This window comes from Dendropsophus ebraccatus, chromosome 6, assembly GCF_027789765.1.
Source record: "Dendropsophus ebraccatus isolate aDenEbr1 chromosome 6, aDenEbr1.pat, whole genome shotgun sequence".
In the NCBI taxonomy this organism is placed as follows: Eukaryota; Metazoa; Chordata; class Amphibia; order Anura; family Hylidae; genus Dendropsophus; species Dendropsophus ebraccatus.
The window spans coordinates 115,441,821-115,458,676 of record NC_091459.1 but is presented as its reverse complement, the minus strand read 5'-3'; the positions used below and the strand labels follow the sequence as shown (position 1 = coordinate 115,458,676).

General features: G+C 45.8%; 1 protein-coding gene across 2 annotated transcripts in view; it reads left to right on the top strand.

Moving 5' to 3' along the window:
• The window catches only part of MBOAT2 (membrane bound O-acyltransferase domain containing 2), a 164,370-nt gene that overhangs the window by 138,219 nt on the left and 9,295 nt on the right, over positions 1-16,856 (top strand). For both annotated transcript variants that reach the window (XM_069975704.1, XM_069975705.1), the window contains exons 8-9: positions 13,788-13,980; positions 16,293-16,396. In XM_069975704.1, the coding sequence (XP_069831805.1) occupies positions 13,788-13,980; positions 16,293-16,396 (297 nt within the window). The remainder of the gene's footprint in view (positions 1-13,787; positions 13,981-16,292; positions 16,397-16,856) is intronic.

Below are 16,856 nucleotides of genomic sequence, written 5' to 3'. Positions count from 1 at the left end.
ATGACGGTATTGACCCGGACTTGTGTTCGGTGCACTACACGTCTTTCGATGAGGCGGTGAGGTGGGTTAAGGTCTTTGGGCCGGGCGCGCTGTTGGCCAAGACAGATATTGAATCAGCCTTTCGGCTGCTTCCGGTGCATGCGGATAGTTTGTCTTTGTTGGGGTGTTTTTGGGATGGGAAGTATTACGTTGACCGTTGCCTGCCTATGGGGTGCTCCCTGTCGTGCTCGTACTTCGAAGCATTCAGCACATTCTTGGAGTGGGTGGTGTGTGACACGACAGGGTGCGCTTCAGTCATCCATTACCTGGATGATTTTCTATGCGTGGGGCCGGCTGGGTCGAGGCAATGCGCCATGTTGTTGCATTCCCTGCATCGGGTGATGGAGCGCTTTGGCGTTCCATTGGCCCATGATAAGACGGAGGGACCAACTTCGTCCCTGAGTTTCTTGGGGATTGTTTTGGACACGGGTAGGATGGAATGCCGCCTGCCGGAGGAGAAGCTGGCCGACCTTAAGTCGGTTGTGGCTAGGGTCAAAGGGGCGCGGAAAGTGACGTTGCGGGATCTGCAGTCGTTGTTGGGGAAGCTCAACTTCGCCTGCAGGATCATGCCCATGGGACGGATTTTTTGTAGACGGTTGGCTCAGGCCACGGCGGGGGTGAAGGCTCCCCATCACTTCGTGCGGTTGAAGGCCGAGTTGAGGGACGACTTGGAGGTCTGGTCTACATTCCTGGAGTCGTTTAATGGGCGATCTTTGATGCTGGGCCAGGTGATGGACGCAGCTGATTTTGAACTGTTCACTGACGCTGCTGGGGGGGTCGGATTCGGGATATTTTGGCAGGGGCGATGGTGTGCGGAGTCATGGCCGGCGGCTTGGAGGGAGGCGGGGCTGGTAAAAAATCTGGCTTTACTCGAGCTGTTCCCCATAGTTGTGGCGGTGGCCATGTGGGGGGACAGGTTCAGGAATCGTAAGGTGCGCTTCCACTGCGATAATTTGGGAGTGGTGACAGCGATCAATACTTTATCGGCATCCTCGCCCCCAGTGGTGCGGTTGGTTCAGTATTTGGTCCTTAGGTGCTTGGATCTGAATGCTTGGGTGGTGGCGGTGCATGTCCCGGGGGTTCAGAACTGCATAGCTGACGCCATTTCTCGTTCGCAGTGGCAGCGTTTTCGGGATTTGGCTCCAGAGGCGGAGGCGGAGGGAGAGCGGTGTCCGGTGGACCTTTGGGATCTTCCTTTCGGGAAGCGCAGCAGTTGATTCGACAATCGCTGGCTCCTGGCACCTGGGTGGCGTACCAAGCGGCTTGGGAACAATGGGAATCCTGGAGGTCGAGTATGGGTCCGGAAGTAGGTGATGAAGTAGCTTTCCTGTCGTTGCTGGGGCACTGTAGCGAGGAGGGGTGGTCAGTTGCCCGGATTAATCGCCTGGTGGCAGGGGTTTCATTTGGGTGCAAGGCACAGGGGTCGCAGGAGGTCACTAAGACTTTCTTGGTGCGTCAAGCGCTTAAGGGCTTTCGAAAGGGCAGGAAAGTGGAGGATGGCCGGCGCCCCGTGTCGTTTGGGCTGTTGACCCGGTTGGGGGGGGTTTTAGGGGAGGTTTGTGTTTCACACTCTGAGGCTTCTCTGTTCCGTTTGGCCTTTTCTCTGGCCTTTTTCGGGGCTCTCCGATTGGGGGAGTTGGTGTCCCCTGCGGTTCGATTGCCGGGAGGGCTGCGGGCCGAGGATGTGGATTTATATGGGGACCGAGTGGAGTTTTGGTTGCGTCGCTCCTAAACGGATCAGGAAGGGAGGGGTAGGCGAGTGGTCCTGTTTGAGGTTCCCGGCTCGGGGGTTTGCCCGGTGCTGTGTTTGCGACAGTTTAGAGGTGGGGCCGTTGGGGAACGGGGACCGTTGCTGGTTCACGAGGATGGTACGTTTCTGTCTCGCTACCAGTTCATAGCGGTGCTACGAAAGTGCCTTGGTTGCTTGGGTTTGGAGGTGCGATCTTACTGTGGTCATTCGTTTCGGATCGGGGCAGCTACAGAGGCGGCTCGACAGGGGTTAGGAGAGGAGGTGATTAGGCGTATTGGCAGATGGGAGTCCATCAGGTTCCGATCTTATGTGCGCCTGTTGTGATTGTGGTGGGCGCTGGGTGTGTGGTGTGTTGCCCCAAAAACTGTTAACTGTTGATTGCAGGTCTTTACTGTTTCTTTTGTTCTAGGTTGCCCCCCTTGCCTGGTGTGGATTTTGGGGCACTCATACGTGCGTTGGGGTGCGCTGAGAGCTGGAGTGCGGCCGGACGGCAGACAACTAGGTTTCCCCCGAGATGATGTGGCAGTGAGGTGGTTGGGAAAAGGTGGGCTGACATGGAAACGACTCCTGCCGGAGTTTAATCGCTTTGTACGGTTGGATAGGGCGCCGGACATTCTAGTTATTCACCTAGGGGGGAATGATCTAGGTGTCAGACCATTTAGAGAGCTCATTAATGACATGAAGTTTGATTTGTTGAGATTGTGGTCCATGTACCCTGCGCTGGTTGTGGTGTGGTCGGACATTGTGCCACGAAAAAAATGGACAGGGGCCCGGTCAGTAGGGGCTATTGATAAGGCACGGATAAAGGTAAACCGGGCTATGGGGCGTTTTGTGGCAAGGAATGGGTCTGTGGGGGTGCGGCACATCGATCTAGAGGCCGGGGTGGGCGCCTATTGGAGGCGGGATGGGGTTCACCTCAATGCCATTGGTACTGATATGTGGAACATGGCCCTGCGGGATGGGGTGGAGGTGGCCCTGGGAATGTGGAGGGACGCAGGCTCTTAAGGCTTTAAGAGCTGCGTCGGTGGCGGGGGGTCCTCGAAGTCGGTGTAGTACATTGGCACTGGAGTTTAGGGGGGGAACCAATAGGTGGTTCTGGACTCCCTAATTTAGGAGGGTATGGCGGTCTTTAGTGGCAACCAGGGGGTCTGGTGGGGGGCTTCGGCCCCGGAGGCATCTTGTGGAATTGATGGGCACACAGGGGTTCAGTTACATGCCTCCGAGTCAGGTGCGCCTCGGCTGGAGGTAGAACCTGTGGGCAAGTCGGGAGTGGTTCAGATTGAAAAGGGACCGCCTGTTTATGGGGCTTCGAGGACCTCCTTCAGGGTTAGAAAGGTTGGGTTATCTCAAAGTGTTGAGGTTAGGTTTAATGTGCCTATTGTTTTTATTATTGTTATTATTATTGTTAATAAAACGGCTGCTGTGGCCGATGCATTCCATACTGGTGTTGTGTCTCATTATTGGGGTTCACGGGAGGGACTCACCAATAGTCAGTCAAGTACAGGCCGGACTAGAGGCGCAGCTTAGGGGAGGCCTGCATGACTGGACTTTGGGGGGACAGGGAGAAGGAGGGAGAGTTTCAGTAAAGGAGGGAGGGGGGTTGATTAACATTAGAAGGGGAGGGGGAGAAGATAGTGGGGGCGGAGAAGGGTGGGGGCTAGAGAGGGTATAAGGGTAGGGGATTGGGGGGCTAGGGGGTATGGCAGGTAGGGGATTGGGTGCTAGGTAGGTTGCTAGGGGCGGGGGGAGCTAGTATTTAAGGAAAAAGGGGTTAGGGGAGGGCATAGCCAGTTTGACTGCCGAAGTGAAAGGAGCTGACAATCTCCCACCCACCCTCCCTGGTATGGTGGACGGGGGATCGTCGGGGGGGATGAGCATGGGGCATTGGTGGCGCAGCAGTAGAGTTCTGGGTTCTCTTGTCGCAGCAGTTGATGGAGGGGAGTGATGCGGGGGGGTCCTCGAAGTCGGTGTAGTACATTGGCACTGGAGTTTAGGGGGGGAACCAATAGGTGGTTCTGGACTCCCTAATTTAGGAGGGTATGGCGGTCTTTAGTGGCAACCAGGGGGTCTGGTGGGGGGCTTCGGCCCCGGAGGCATCTTGTGGAATTGATGGGCACACAGGGGTTCAGTTACATGCCTCCGAGTCAGGTGCGCCTCGGCTGGAGGTAGAACCTGTGGGCAAGTCGGGAGTGGTTCAGATTGAAAAGGGACCGCCTGTTTATGGGGCTTCGAGGACCTCCTTCAGGGTTAGAAAGGTTGGGTTATCTCAAAGTGTTGAGGTTAGGTTTAATGTGCCTATTGTTTTTATTATTGTTATTATTATTGTTAATAAAACGGCTGCTGTGGCCGATGCATTCCATACTGGTGTTGTGTCTCATTATTGGGGTTCACGGGAGGGACTCACCAATAGTCAGTCAAGTAATTTTTAAGGTTGGGAACTCCTAGGCCGCCAACAAATCTATGTTTCTGCATAATATTTGATGCACAGAGTCCCTTTAAAGAGTTGCCCAGGAATAGAAAAAAAAAACCATAACGCTATAGTGCCACATCTGTCTTCAGGTTGTGTTTAGTATTACAACTTGGCTTCATATGATTTCTGAGCTGCAAAACTACATGCAAACTGAGGACAAGAGTGGCGTTATTTCTGGAAGAAAGCAGCTATGTTTTTTTTCTCATTCTGGGTAACCCCTTTAATGGTTAAACACTGCATATATTATCCAGTACATAAAATCTATGCCCTGTGATATTATTACTACTGAACTTTGTGGACTCTACTGATCCAGGACTTACAGAGATACACTATAACATCATTTAAATGGGTTCACCAGGATTGAGAATGACATAGCTGCTTTCTTTCAAAAACAGCACCACCCCTGTCCTCAGTTCGTTTGTGGTATTGCGGCTCAGATATAATGAGGTGAAGTTGTAATATTACACATAACCTGAGGGCAGGTGAGGTGCTCTTTTTTATATTTCTGGATAACCCCTTTAATTTAATTTCAAAGAGTACATTTTAATGGTAAACTGGGAAAGTTCTCCTCTAGTGTTTCGATCATAGGACCTATCGTTTATAAAAGGAATGGTGTTGCATGCGCTCACTCAATAAATACTTCACCCACTCTGATCAGCTTAGGGCCCTATTCCACAGTAACGATAATCGGCCGAATCGGCCCGATTCGGCCGATTTATCACTCAGTGAAATAGAGAGAACGATCAGCTGATGATAGTGTCATCGGCTGATCATTCATTTAGGGCCAGACCTAAAATCATTGTTCCCTCACCGCGCATCACTACGGTTGAATAGCGGTGCACGGCGGGTGACCGATGATTAGAGAAGCAGCAGCAGCATCATACATTACCTGTCAGGTCTTCTCCTCCGCTCTGTCTTCCTCCCCTGGTCCCGCACGCTCTAGCTTCAGAATGGCCTGTCAGCTGATGGAGCGCTCAGCCAATCACAGGCCGGGACCCCCGCGGCCTGTGATTGGCTGAGCGCTCCATCAGCTGACAGGCCATTCTGAAGCTAGAGCGGGCGGGACCCAGGGAGGAAGACAGAGCGGAGGAGAAGACCTGACAGGTAATGTATGCTGCTGCAAGGGCTGCAAGGACATCGGTAACGATGTCCCTGCAGCCCTCGCTCAACGATCGGGCCGTGGAATAGGCCCAGTAAACGAGCGGCGATCTAGCAGATCGGCGCCCGTTTACATCGTTGATTGGGCCCTGCTCGGCCTGTGAAATAGGACCCCTAGCGATGACTTAAGTTTACTGGCTACGTCTTGTAGCTAGCTGAGGGGTCAGACTACAAGCAATACAAGTCTATGGTGGAGGGAGGAGGGAAATGGGAGTGCCTGGGACCACCAGGGCTTTATACACAGTTTACTATCAGGAAGGTCTTTATGGGAGGTATCAGTATGGCTGCTCTACTAATCTTGTTGCTACAATATTCAGTTTGACTTGTTTCTTCAGAATATCGCCATCTCTGTCCCCCGCCATCATTAATGCAGCCGTCACCATGCCACAAAAGCAGACTAACAGATCAGAGGCCGCTCCTGTGGATCTGATGATCAATGGGCCCTACATAATCTCTGGCAGGGGACGGGTTCATCTGTCAGTGACTGGTGATTTAGCCAACAACACAGACTAATAAATGAGGTTTTATTAAGTAAAAAGCCTTTAATGAGTCAGAGGGATTAGAAGGCTCTGGCCCTGAATTGGGACTATAACTGTATATCGCCCGCAGCATTTACAAGTATCATGTTCTAGACCAGAGACACAGGGATTGTTAATTAAAGTTCTAGCTGAGGTTTATTACATTTTTACTAAGACAAAAAGTGATAGGATCATTGTTTCTTATTCTACTACTCACAAGGATTCTTCAGTATTTAGTGGGGGCAGATGTATAAGATGTAGATAGATGTATTACCTCTAGATTGTTTGCATATTTTAGAACCCAATACTTGAAACATATAGCTTCCCAGTACTTATCAGCTGCTGTATGTCCTGCAAGAAGTGGTGTATTTTTTCTTTATGTCAGGAACTGCCCAGAGCAGTAGTAAATCCCCATAGAAAGGGACAGCAGAGAGCACTGTGTAGAATACACTACTTCTTGCCGGACATAGAGCAGCTGATAAGTACTGGAAGACTTAAAGGAGAAGACCCATCAAATTGAAAAAGGGAGGCAGGCAGGGGGTGCAGTAAAAAAGTAAATAACTTAAACTTACCTGTTCCCTTGCCTCTGTTGCGCTGCTCCTGGGTCCCGCTGACTTTCATTTTCGGCTGGAAACGTCACGTCCTCAGCTCATCCAGCTGTAACATCACGGCCCGCCATGAATCATAGCAAATGTCTGACAGCCAACTTTTCCATCTCATAGAAACATGTAGTGGGACACTGCACTGGTTTCTGGAGATAGCTGACTGGCTATAAAAGAGTGTTCTAACCATGCTGTGTGACCTGTGCAGAGATCACTGTGCAGGGAGGAAGAGGAGGAGGAGACCTGTGACCATCTAACTATTGCTGATGATGGATCCTGTGTTATCTGCCTCCAGCTTCATAATACATTGTATATTACATTGAGTATTGCAAAGTTGAGTGGCCAGAGGGAAAACAGTAAGATTTCAGGAATTTAGTGAACTATGTTATATAAGGCTAGGTTCACATCTGCAGCAGAAGTTTGGGCAGGCCCTCCTTTGCAGATTCCATTCAACACCAGTAAGCAGAGTCCCTTTAAAATCAGATACCAAGGCCCAGGGCTGGGACAAAGGGTAGGCAGGGGTAGGCTGTGGCCTAGGGCGCCATCTGGTGGTGAGTAACAGGGGGCGCAATTCTATCCACCACACAGGGGCCTCCACAAGCCTGAACCTGGTAGCAGGGTTTGTGGTAGAAAAGCAAACAGTAGAGGATGCACAACATCACTTACACTGTATGGTGTATCCTCCATTGTCTGCTGCTGTCCCTGAGGTTGCTCCGGCTGTCTGGTCCGGGTATGAGGGAGGAGAGGACAAGCAGCACAAGCCTGCACAGCATCATCAACAGGAAGGCTTCCTGCAGAACTGTCTCCACTGTCTGACTATGGCTGTCCTTATATGAGGTCCTGACCCTGCACAGCCAGGATGTCTGCCAGTGAGGAGACCAGTATCAAGGAGGTTAATGTATAACTGAGCATGTGTATGTATGTGTATGTATGTGTGAGTGAGTGAGAGTGCATGTATCTATGTATTTATGAGTGAGTGAGTGAGTGTGTATGTATGTATGTGTGAGCGAGGGTGCATGTATGTATGTATATGTGTATGTGTGTATGTATGTATGTATGTGTAAGTGAGGGTGCATGTATGTATGAGTGAGTGAGGGTGCATATATGTATGAGTGAGTGAGGTTGCATGTATGTATGTGTAAGTGAGTGTGCATGTATGTATGTGTGAGTTAGGGTGCATGTATGTATGTGTGAGCGAGGGTGCATGTATGTATGTATATGTGTATGTGTGTATGTATGTATGTATGTATGTGTAAGTGAGGGTGCATGTATGTATGTGTAAGTGAGTATGTATGTATGTGTGAGTTAGGGTGCATGTATGTATGAGTGAGTGAGGGTGCATGTATGTATGAGTGAGTGAGGTTGCATGTATGTATGTATGTATGTATGTGTAAGTGAGTGTGCATGTATGTATGTGTGAGTTAGGTTGCATGTATGTATGTGTAAGTGAGTGTGCATGTATGTATGTGTGAGTTAGGGTGCATGTATGTATGTATGTGTGTATGTGAGGGTGCATGTATGTATGAGTGAGTGAGGGTGCATGTATGAATGTGTAAGTGAGTGTGCATGTATGTATGTGTAAGATAGGGTGCATGTATATATGTGTGAGTTAGGGTGCATGTATGTATGTATGTGTAAGTGAGGGTGCATGTATGAGTAAGTCAGGGGGTATGTATGTATGTATGTGTAAGTAAGGGTGTATGTATGTATGTATGTGTGAGGGTGCATGTATGTATATATGTGTGTGAGTGAGGGTGCATATATGTATGTATATATGTGTGTGAGTGAGGGTGCATTGAAGTTATGTTGTTGTTGTTGTTGTTGTTTTTTGTTTGTTTGTTTGTTTTGGGTGGGGTGGGGGGCACGATTTGCCTTCTTTGCCTAGGGCACCAGATATCCTTATCCCGGCCCTGTCAAGGCCCCGGACAGATCCTCTGACGTATATGTGAACCTAGCCTAACATGGACAGAGAAAGCTGTATAAAACCAGGTACACAAGGATGTATTCAGGATACAGTGTGTGTTACTATAACTCTCTGCTGTAATATTTGTTATGCTATTGCTGCTCCAGGCTATGAAAGGTCTCTGAGTTCACCGCCCTAAGATCTGACAAGCACTTTGACTCTTCGTGTGGCACCATCCTTAGGCTATAAAGGGAAGCACGGCCTGTCTGACTGATGTGTCTTATGCACAGATCTTTAGGATAACTGCTATTCTTGTGGGTAGACAGGAGATCAATCATTCACGAATACAGTGGGTACAATTTGCAAGACATAAGCTGTCAGCGCCGAGAAGCAAAGCACATGTTAGCGTGTGGTTATATGAAGAACAAAGCATCTCGGTATTTATACTCTAAGCCGGTATCTTCTAGGTTCAGCGGATCACAATGCCAGGATGTGTGCAGTAACCTGGTAACATTATCAAACTGCACAACAGTGTAATGGACGGTAGACCTAGATCTGGGGAGACGGTACAGAGCCAGCTGTAAGGGGCTGCAGGCTTGGCGACTGTCTAGGAAGTGCACTAGCAAACTAATACTGTCCACAGGGGCGTCCGGTATTACTTAGGGGTGAAAGGTGGAGATAAAAACTGCAGTATGGAATCTGTATAGCAGTATTATTTATATATATTGCGTATTCTACATGGTGGAAATATATGGGCTGTATATAGCAGTATTATCTTGGGCATATATGACAGTATCGCTGTTTATGTAGGCTGTATTTAGCAGTTTTATCTTGGCAGCCTTATATGACAGTATTGCTGTTTACGTGGGCTTTATATAGCAGTATTATCTTGGACCTATATGACAGTATTGCTGTTTACGTGGGCTTTATATAGCAGTATTATCTTGGACCTATATGACAGTATTGCTGTTTATGTGGGCTGTATATAGCAGTATTATCTTGGACCTATATGACAGTATTGCTGTTTATGTGGGCTGTATATAGCAGTATTATCTTGGCCCTATATGACAGTATTGTTGTTTATGTGGGCTGTATACAGCAGTATTATCTTGGCCTTATATGTCGGTGTTGCTGTTGACATGGGCTGTGTATAGCAGTATTATCTTGGCCCTATATGATATTATTGCTGTTTACATATGCTGTGTATAGCAGTATTATCTTGGACCTATATGACGGTATTGCTGTTTATGTTGGCTGTATATAGCAGTATTATCTTGGCCCTATATGATATTATTGCTGTTTACATATGCTGTGTATAGCAGTATTATCTTGGCCCTATATGATGGTATTGCTGTTTACGTGGGCTGTATATAGCAGTATTATCTTGACGCTATATAATGGTATTGCTGTTTACATACGCTGTGTATAGCAGTATTATCTTGGCCCTGTATGATGGTATTGCTGTTTAAATATGCTGTGTATAGCAGTATTGGTATTATCTTGGCCCATTGCTGTTTATGGGGGCTGAAAATATGAAAACAGCTGTCAGAATAGTAAATGGATGGATTTTGTTTGCTTATTGCCCAGATCCCTATCAAACCAATCGTAGTAAGTAAGGAATAGTGAAGATCCAGCATATGTTTTTACTTGACACAGTTTATACCCCTCAGATCCCTCTGCATAGTCCTTGGCGTACATTGGTTCTCGTTCTCGTTCTGGCTTACACGGGTGTTTGGCTCGGGATCACATGCTATATGACTTTAGCTCAGCAGACTTGTCCGCACTTGCATGCATGATTATAAAAAGCACATTCTCCTAGGTCTTCCCAGCACACCCTGGAAAAAATACTGGTAATAGATCATTATCCCAGTCCTGACTGCTTTGTTTCTGGCTCATACGCAGAAGTGAGCGGCGCAGGCCTTGTGTGCTTACAGGACGGCTAGAACCCCTTGTGTAGAAACAGCAGCTGTCTTTTTAAAGGGGTTCTCCATTTTGGACAATCACTACTTATTAGAAGGATCCTTTGAGAATAAAGTGGTTACATAGTGTCCAAATAACCAGCTGTAATTTGTGAGGAAAACAGGTAATAAGTTCCCTGCAGCGCCACCTCTGGTGAGATTAAGCATTACAGAAATAGCACCTCTTTGGTCCATGGTTTGGGTGTAATTTTGCAGCTTCGTTGCAGTAAAGAGAATGGATGTGAACTGTGATACCACACACAACCTGAGGACAAGGGGTGGCGCTATTTTTGCAGGAAAGTAGATGTGTTTTTATAACCCTTTTATTAATGATATGACTACTACTATTTGTTTTTAACGTGCAATACAAAAAAAGGAATAAAGCAAAAATCTTAGGGCCCATTTACACAGAAGGATTATCTGACAGATTATCTGCCAAAGATTTGAAGCCAAAGCCAGGAATGGATTTGAAAAGAGGAGGAATCTCAGGCTTTCCTTTATGATCTGTTCCCTGTTTATAGTCTGTTTCTGGTTTTGGCTTCAAATCTTTGGCAGATAATCTGTCAGATAATCTTTCTGTGTAAATGGACCCTCACAAAAATATCAGCCTGTAGCTGAGAGGTGTCAATACTTGCACAGTAGTAGACATAAGTAGTACCATTACAGGGACCCCAATGATTATTTTATTCAGCATTCATATATATGAGGGCTTATCCAGCAAAAATATTTGTCTTTCAAATCAACTGGTTTCAGAAATTTATATAGATTTGCAATTTATTTCTATTTAAAAAACTCAAGTCTTCCCATACTTATCAGCTGCTGCAAGTCCTGCAGTCTGACACAGTGCTCTCTGCTGCCACCTCTGCCCATGTCAGGAACTGTCCTGAGCAGCAGCAAATCCCCATAGAAAACCTCTCCTGCTCTGGACAGTTCCTGTCTCGGACAGAGGTGGCAACAGAGAGCACTGTGTCAGACTAAAAAGAATACACTACCTGCAGGACATACAGCAGCTCATAAGTATGGGAAGACTTGAGATTTTTAAATAGACGTAAATTACAAATCTATATAACTTTCTGACACCAGTTGATTTGAAAGAAAAAGATTCTCTCTGGACAACCCCTTTAAGAATGCACAAAACCTCAGCATAGACCCTTCCACCCATTTAGATTCCTAATAAAGTGATGTGTTAGCAGTTTGCAGGTTAATACAGTATACAGTAAAGAATGTGCTATAGTATCTATTATTAACCCTTCCAAACACAGAGAGCCATGCCTTTTATAACCTTTGCCCATCTTCTATTATCCAGAATTTCTAAATTAGTTATGAAAACTCATCGTCACATGTCCTGAGGTCAGTTGTAAGTTTTGACTTACTGCCAGAGATACTGTAAACATTAGGGGCAGTCAGGTGGTTGTACCAGACGCCAGCGCTCACGAATCAAATGCAAATATATGGTATCTCTAGATGAAAACTCCTCATTGAATTTGCATTGGACACCTGAGTGCTGTTCTGCTTTATTGGTTTCTGTATGATTTGCATTTATAGGTGAGACAACCTGAGCTGAAGGCTTACCCCACATTTACGTATAGATGATTGAGCATGCTGCGGGCTGTCATGGACGGCAATAGAAAATTATCTGAAATCCTCATACGAGCTTATATTTATAGGGAATGTATCATCAGAAAAATGACCCATGACTCTTGTCTGTAGTTTGGGTGGGGTTTTGCAATTAAAGAGACTCTGTCGTCATGTTTATGGTACCCGATCTCAGGGTAGCATAAACTAGTGACAGAAAAGCTGAACAGAATTATGTATCACTTACATTGTTCTGTGCAGCTGATCCAGAGATCTCCTCCTGAATAACATGGACAATAAGTAGTCCTCTCCATTATGTGCATGAGCCCAGCAGTCCTGGATAGGGATGAGCGAACCGGCTGAGGTTTGGGTTCGTATGAACCTGAATTCTCGGCTTCTGATTCCCGCTGTCTGGCCGCTCCGTGGAGAGCCTATGGCTATGGCTGTATGCCAGTTTTCCAGGAGGTCCTCAAGGTTGTATCCACCCTCTTCACGGAGCGGGCAGACAGCGGGAATCAGAAGCCGAGAGTTCAGGTTCATACGAACCCGAACCTCAGCCGGTTCACTCATCCCTAGTCCTGGATATTCATGAGAAGCAGAAAACTCCGCCCACCAGCTGCTGATTGGCAGTTACCTATCCATGCTGTGTCAGGCAGCAACTGTCAATCAGCAACTGGAGGGCGGGGGAAGGGGCTTGGCAACAATCCTATTCTCCTGCATATTAGGAGAACAGCTGAACAGAATGATGTAAGTAATACACCCATCTGTTCAGCATTTCTGCCTTTTGTTTATGCGGCCCTAATTTAAGACAGCGTAAACCTAGTGACAGATTTCCTTTAAGCTCCATTCACTTCAATTGAACTAAGTTGCAAAACCCCACCCAAACTGGAGAGTGGTTCTGTTTCTGGAAGAAAGGGGCCATGTTTTCTAAACCTGGATAATCCCTTTAAATCCAAGTTTTATGCTAAACATTTTATTATACCTAAATTTTAAATATATATATATATATGAATGAGTCTATACGTTAATCTGTAGAGGTCATTATAGTCTCTTCATCATCACAGGAAGGATGACAGCTCTCTGTCTGTGTGTTATGGTGCCTTTAGTCAGAGCTGTCAATCACTGATTAGGACCACCCATTGACTAGGACTACATAGCCCAGAATAAGCGAGATTTACCCTAATCAATCCCATAACTTTTCCCACAATGCTATGTATCATTCTGCTCAGCTCCTCCTGCTCTATAATAAGATTGAGTTGAGGAATTTCCAACATGACAGGTTCCCTTTAAGACTGTCAGATCTTTCTAAACCAAATACACCCTCTGTGACTGTACCTTCTGTGGATTGGTGATAACCTTTAGCACAGCGCATGGAGTTTATCAGTGACCCTCAGTCGCAGTGTAATCTCCAGTATGCCAAATGTCAGGACTCAGGACTAATATCTCCATGAAGATACGTCTGTAATTTCAGATTTTCTAATAAGAGTGTCACGTGACCTCCAGGATTTTTATGTCAGCCAAATACGTCAGCACTATGAAAGCAATGGGTAATAAAAAGGATTGATCTGATTTTGTATTTCCCTCTATAACAGGGATGGGGAACCTGCGGCCCTCCAGCTGTTGCAAAACTACAATTCCCATCATGCCTGGACAGCCAAAGGCTGTAGTTTTGTAGTTTTGCAACAGCTGGAGGGCCTAAGGTTCCCCATTCCTGCTCTATAATTGGATTGGATGCAATTCACACGTATCATTGTGCATATGGCGCTCTTGCCGATAGACGCACTGATGAGATCACGCTTTTTCTCTCTTTACAGAATGTTGTTGTGCATAAACTTGTGGTCTGTGCAATATCCTTAGGATTCTACATGACTGCGACCAGGATATTACCTGTAGAATACAATTTAGATGAAAACTTTCAGGAAACCTCATCAGTGCCCACAAGAGTCATATATCTCTACTTGTCTCTCATGGCTGCAAGACCAAAGTATTATTTTGCATGGACCTTAGGTAAGTGCTGTGTAAATGTGGAGAAACACCGCCATCTAGTGGCTAAAATGTGAACTAATCCACACATGAAGGGCATGGATCAGGGTGAAATATTGTGCCTCCTTGTAGTTCAGCCAAAGTAGAGGAGCCTAGTTCCGTCAGTGGTAACATTATTTTGCTCTTCTCTTACACAATAAATACTAGGAATATAGAAAGGCTCGGCCCATGTACAACAGTCCTTTTTATTTATCTATAGCAGGGGTCTCAAACTCGCGGCCCTCCAGCTGTTGCCAAACTACAATTCCCATCATGCCTGGACAGCCAAAGGTAAAGCTTTGGCTGTCCAGGCATGATGGGAATTGTAGTTTGGCAACAGCTGGAGGGCCACGAGTTTGAGACCCATGATCTATAGTATATTCCATAAGGAGGGGACACTATATGTATATACAATGCCAAATAATAACTACTAATAGTATAACCAAACCCTCAAAATTACTGGTGTGAAATTCAGTTTAATTCTATGGGATATGCCATATGTGCAAGATGTGCAGTTGCGTAGCGGCTCAGTAGGTAAGGAGGCCCAATGTTACCCTAGGTACAGCTAGTGTCTTTCAACTTTCTATTAGACTGCATAAAGCTAAGCCAGACTGGGACGAAACAGTAGCCCTGGTGCACAAACCCTACCAGCCTACCTAAAATATGCCCCCCGCCAATATTTGCCAATATTTGTGAAAGAGTAGTGGATGTTTGGAACAAACTTCCAGCAGATATGGTAGGTAAATCTACAATAACAGAATACAAACCATACTGTATATCTATCCTAAGATAATAAGAAGGGAAATAATAAAAGGGCAGACTAGATGGACCAGGTGGTCTATTTCTGCCGACAATCTTCCATGTTTCTATAGCCAGACATACATAGAGAAAGAACTTGCTGGAGGAGGCACCACTCAGCATATAGAAATAACATACAAACACTGATGTGTTAACATTTCTATCACCAATGATTATTTTAGAACCGAGATCAGACCCCTTAAAAAGTTACACTCAAGATTAGACGCCCAAATTTATTCTGACCTTAGATCAGACCCCTGAATAAATTCAGACCCTAGACCTGACCCTATAATTTGTTCTGATCTCATATCAGACCCCTAATGAATTTAGCCTCGGGCAGACTCCAACAGACCTCAGATCAGACACCTAAATAGATTATGGCTCTAGATCAGTGCCTCACCGACAGGTCATGTTTTAAGGATATCCCATACAAAGAACACTTGAGTATATAAGGAAATCCTCAAAACATGACCTGTTGGTTAGGTCTGAGGACTGGAATTGAGAAGCACTGCTCTAGACCAGGCCGCAAAATCCATTTGATCCCCAGATCAGATGCCTAAATAACTCTAAACCACATTCTATGAATAATTTATAACCTAGTTCAGACACCTACATAAATTTAAACTCTAGACTGGACTGCTAAATACATTTAGAGAAGACTGCACATTTCAGACCCCGCACCATACCACAATATTTATTGAGACCCTTAAATATATTGCAGACTAAATTCAGACCCCAGACCAAAGAGTTAGGGTCCTATTACACAAAGCGATATTTAACAATTAACGACTAACGATAAATGATCGCAAACGAAATTGTTTATCGTTAACCTGAAATCGTTCACCATATTACACGGAACGATAATCGTTAGTTACAATCGTTACTACGATTGTATTGCGATGGTTACTATGATCGTTTACTCCTTCTGATCCCAGCAAAACAATGGACAATGTGCTATTACACTGAACGATTAGTGAACAAATGCGGAACTTCAGCGAACGAATGTGGAATTACAGCAAATGATTAGCGAACGATTAACGATAATTTTAGGTTCAGATCTAAACGAACAATTAATGAAATACGAACGATTTTTTGATCGTTGCCTGCAATTACACAGAACGATTATTGTTTACATTTGAACGATATAACGATTTTTCGCACAATAATCGTCCCGTGTAACAGGGCCCTTATACAAAACTTTTCACACTTCAGATCAACCAGCACAATGGTGAAATTAACCAATAAAAGGCTCTGGGATATCACGTTTGTGGTATATATTCAGTGTATGCTCCCAGATGTGTAACACATACAACATAGCCTATGTGTAGACAATATTGACTCCCCCCACCCATCATTGTTTGGGACCTCCTCTTGTACTGATGCAGCAGGTACTTTCCTTATTATTTCATGGCTTTTAGTCGACTATTTTCATTTCCCTTTTTTCCTTCTGCAAAACCAAAGCTGACACAGAATATATTTTTCCTGCTCTCTCCTTGTAGCGGATGCCATCAACAATGCTGCAGGATTCGGTTTCCAAGGCTATGATAAAAATGGGGACGAGAACTGGGATCTAGTGTCAAATCTAAACATCAGACAAATAGAGGTAGGTGTCCTCCATGGTGCGTCAGCATGTCAGTAACAGGGACCGGACAAGATGTCAGCATGTCAGTAACAGGGACCGGACAAGATGTCAGCATGTCAGTAATAGTGACTAGACAAGATGTCAGCATGTCAGTAACAGTGACCGGACAAGATGTCAGGAGGTCAGTAACAGTGACTGGACAAGATGTCAGCATGTCAGTAATAGTGACCAGTCAAGATGTCAGCATGTCAGTAACAGTGACCGGACAAGATGTCAGCATGTCAGTAATAGTGACCAGTCAAGATGTCAGCATGTCAGTAACAGTGACCGGACAAGATGTCAGTAATAGTGACCAGACAAGATGTCAGGAGGTCAGTAACTGTGACCGGACAAGATGTCAGCATGTCAGTAACAGTGACCGGACAAGATGTCAGTAATAGTGACCAGACAAGATGTCAGCAGGTCAGTAACAGTGACCGGA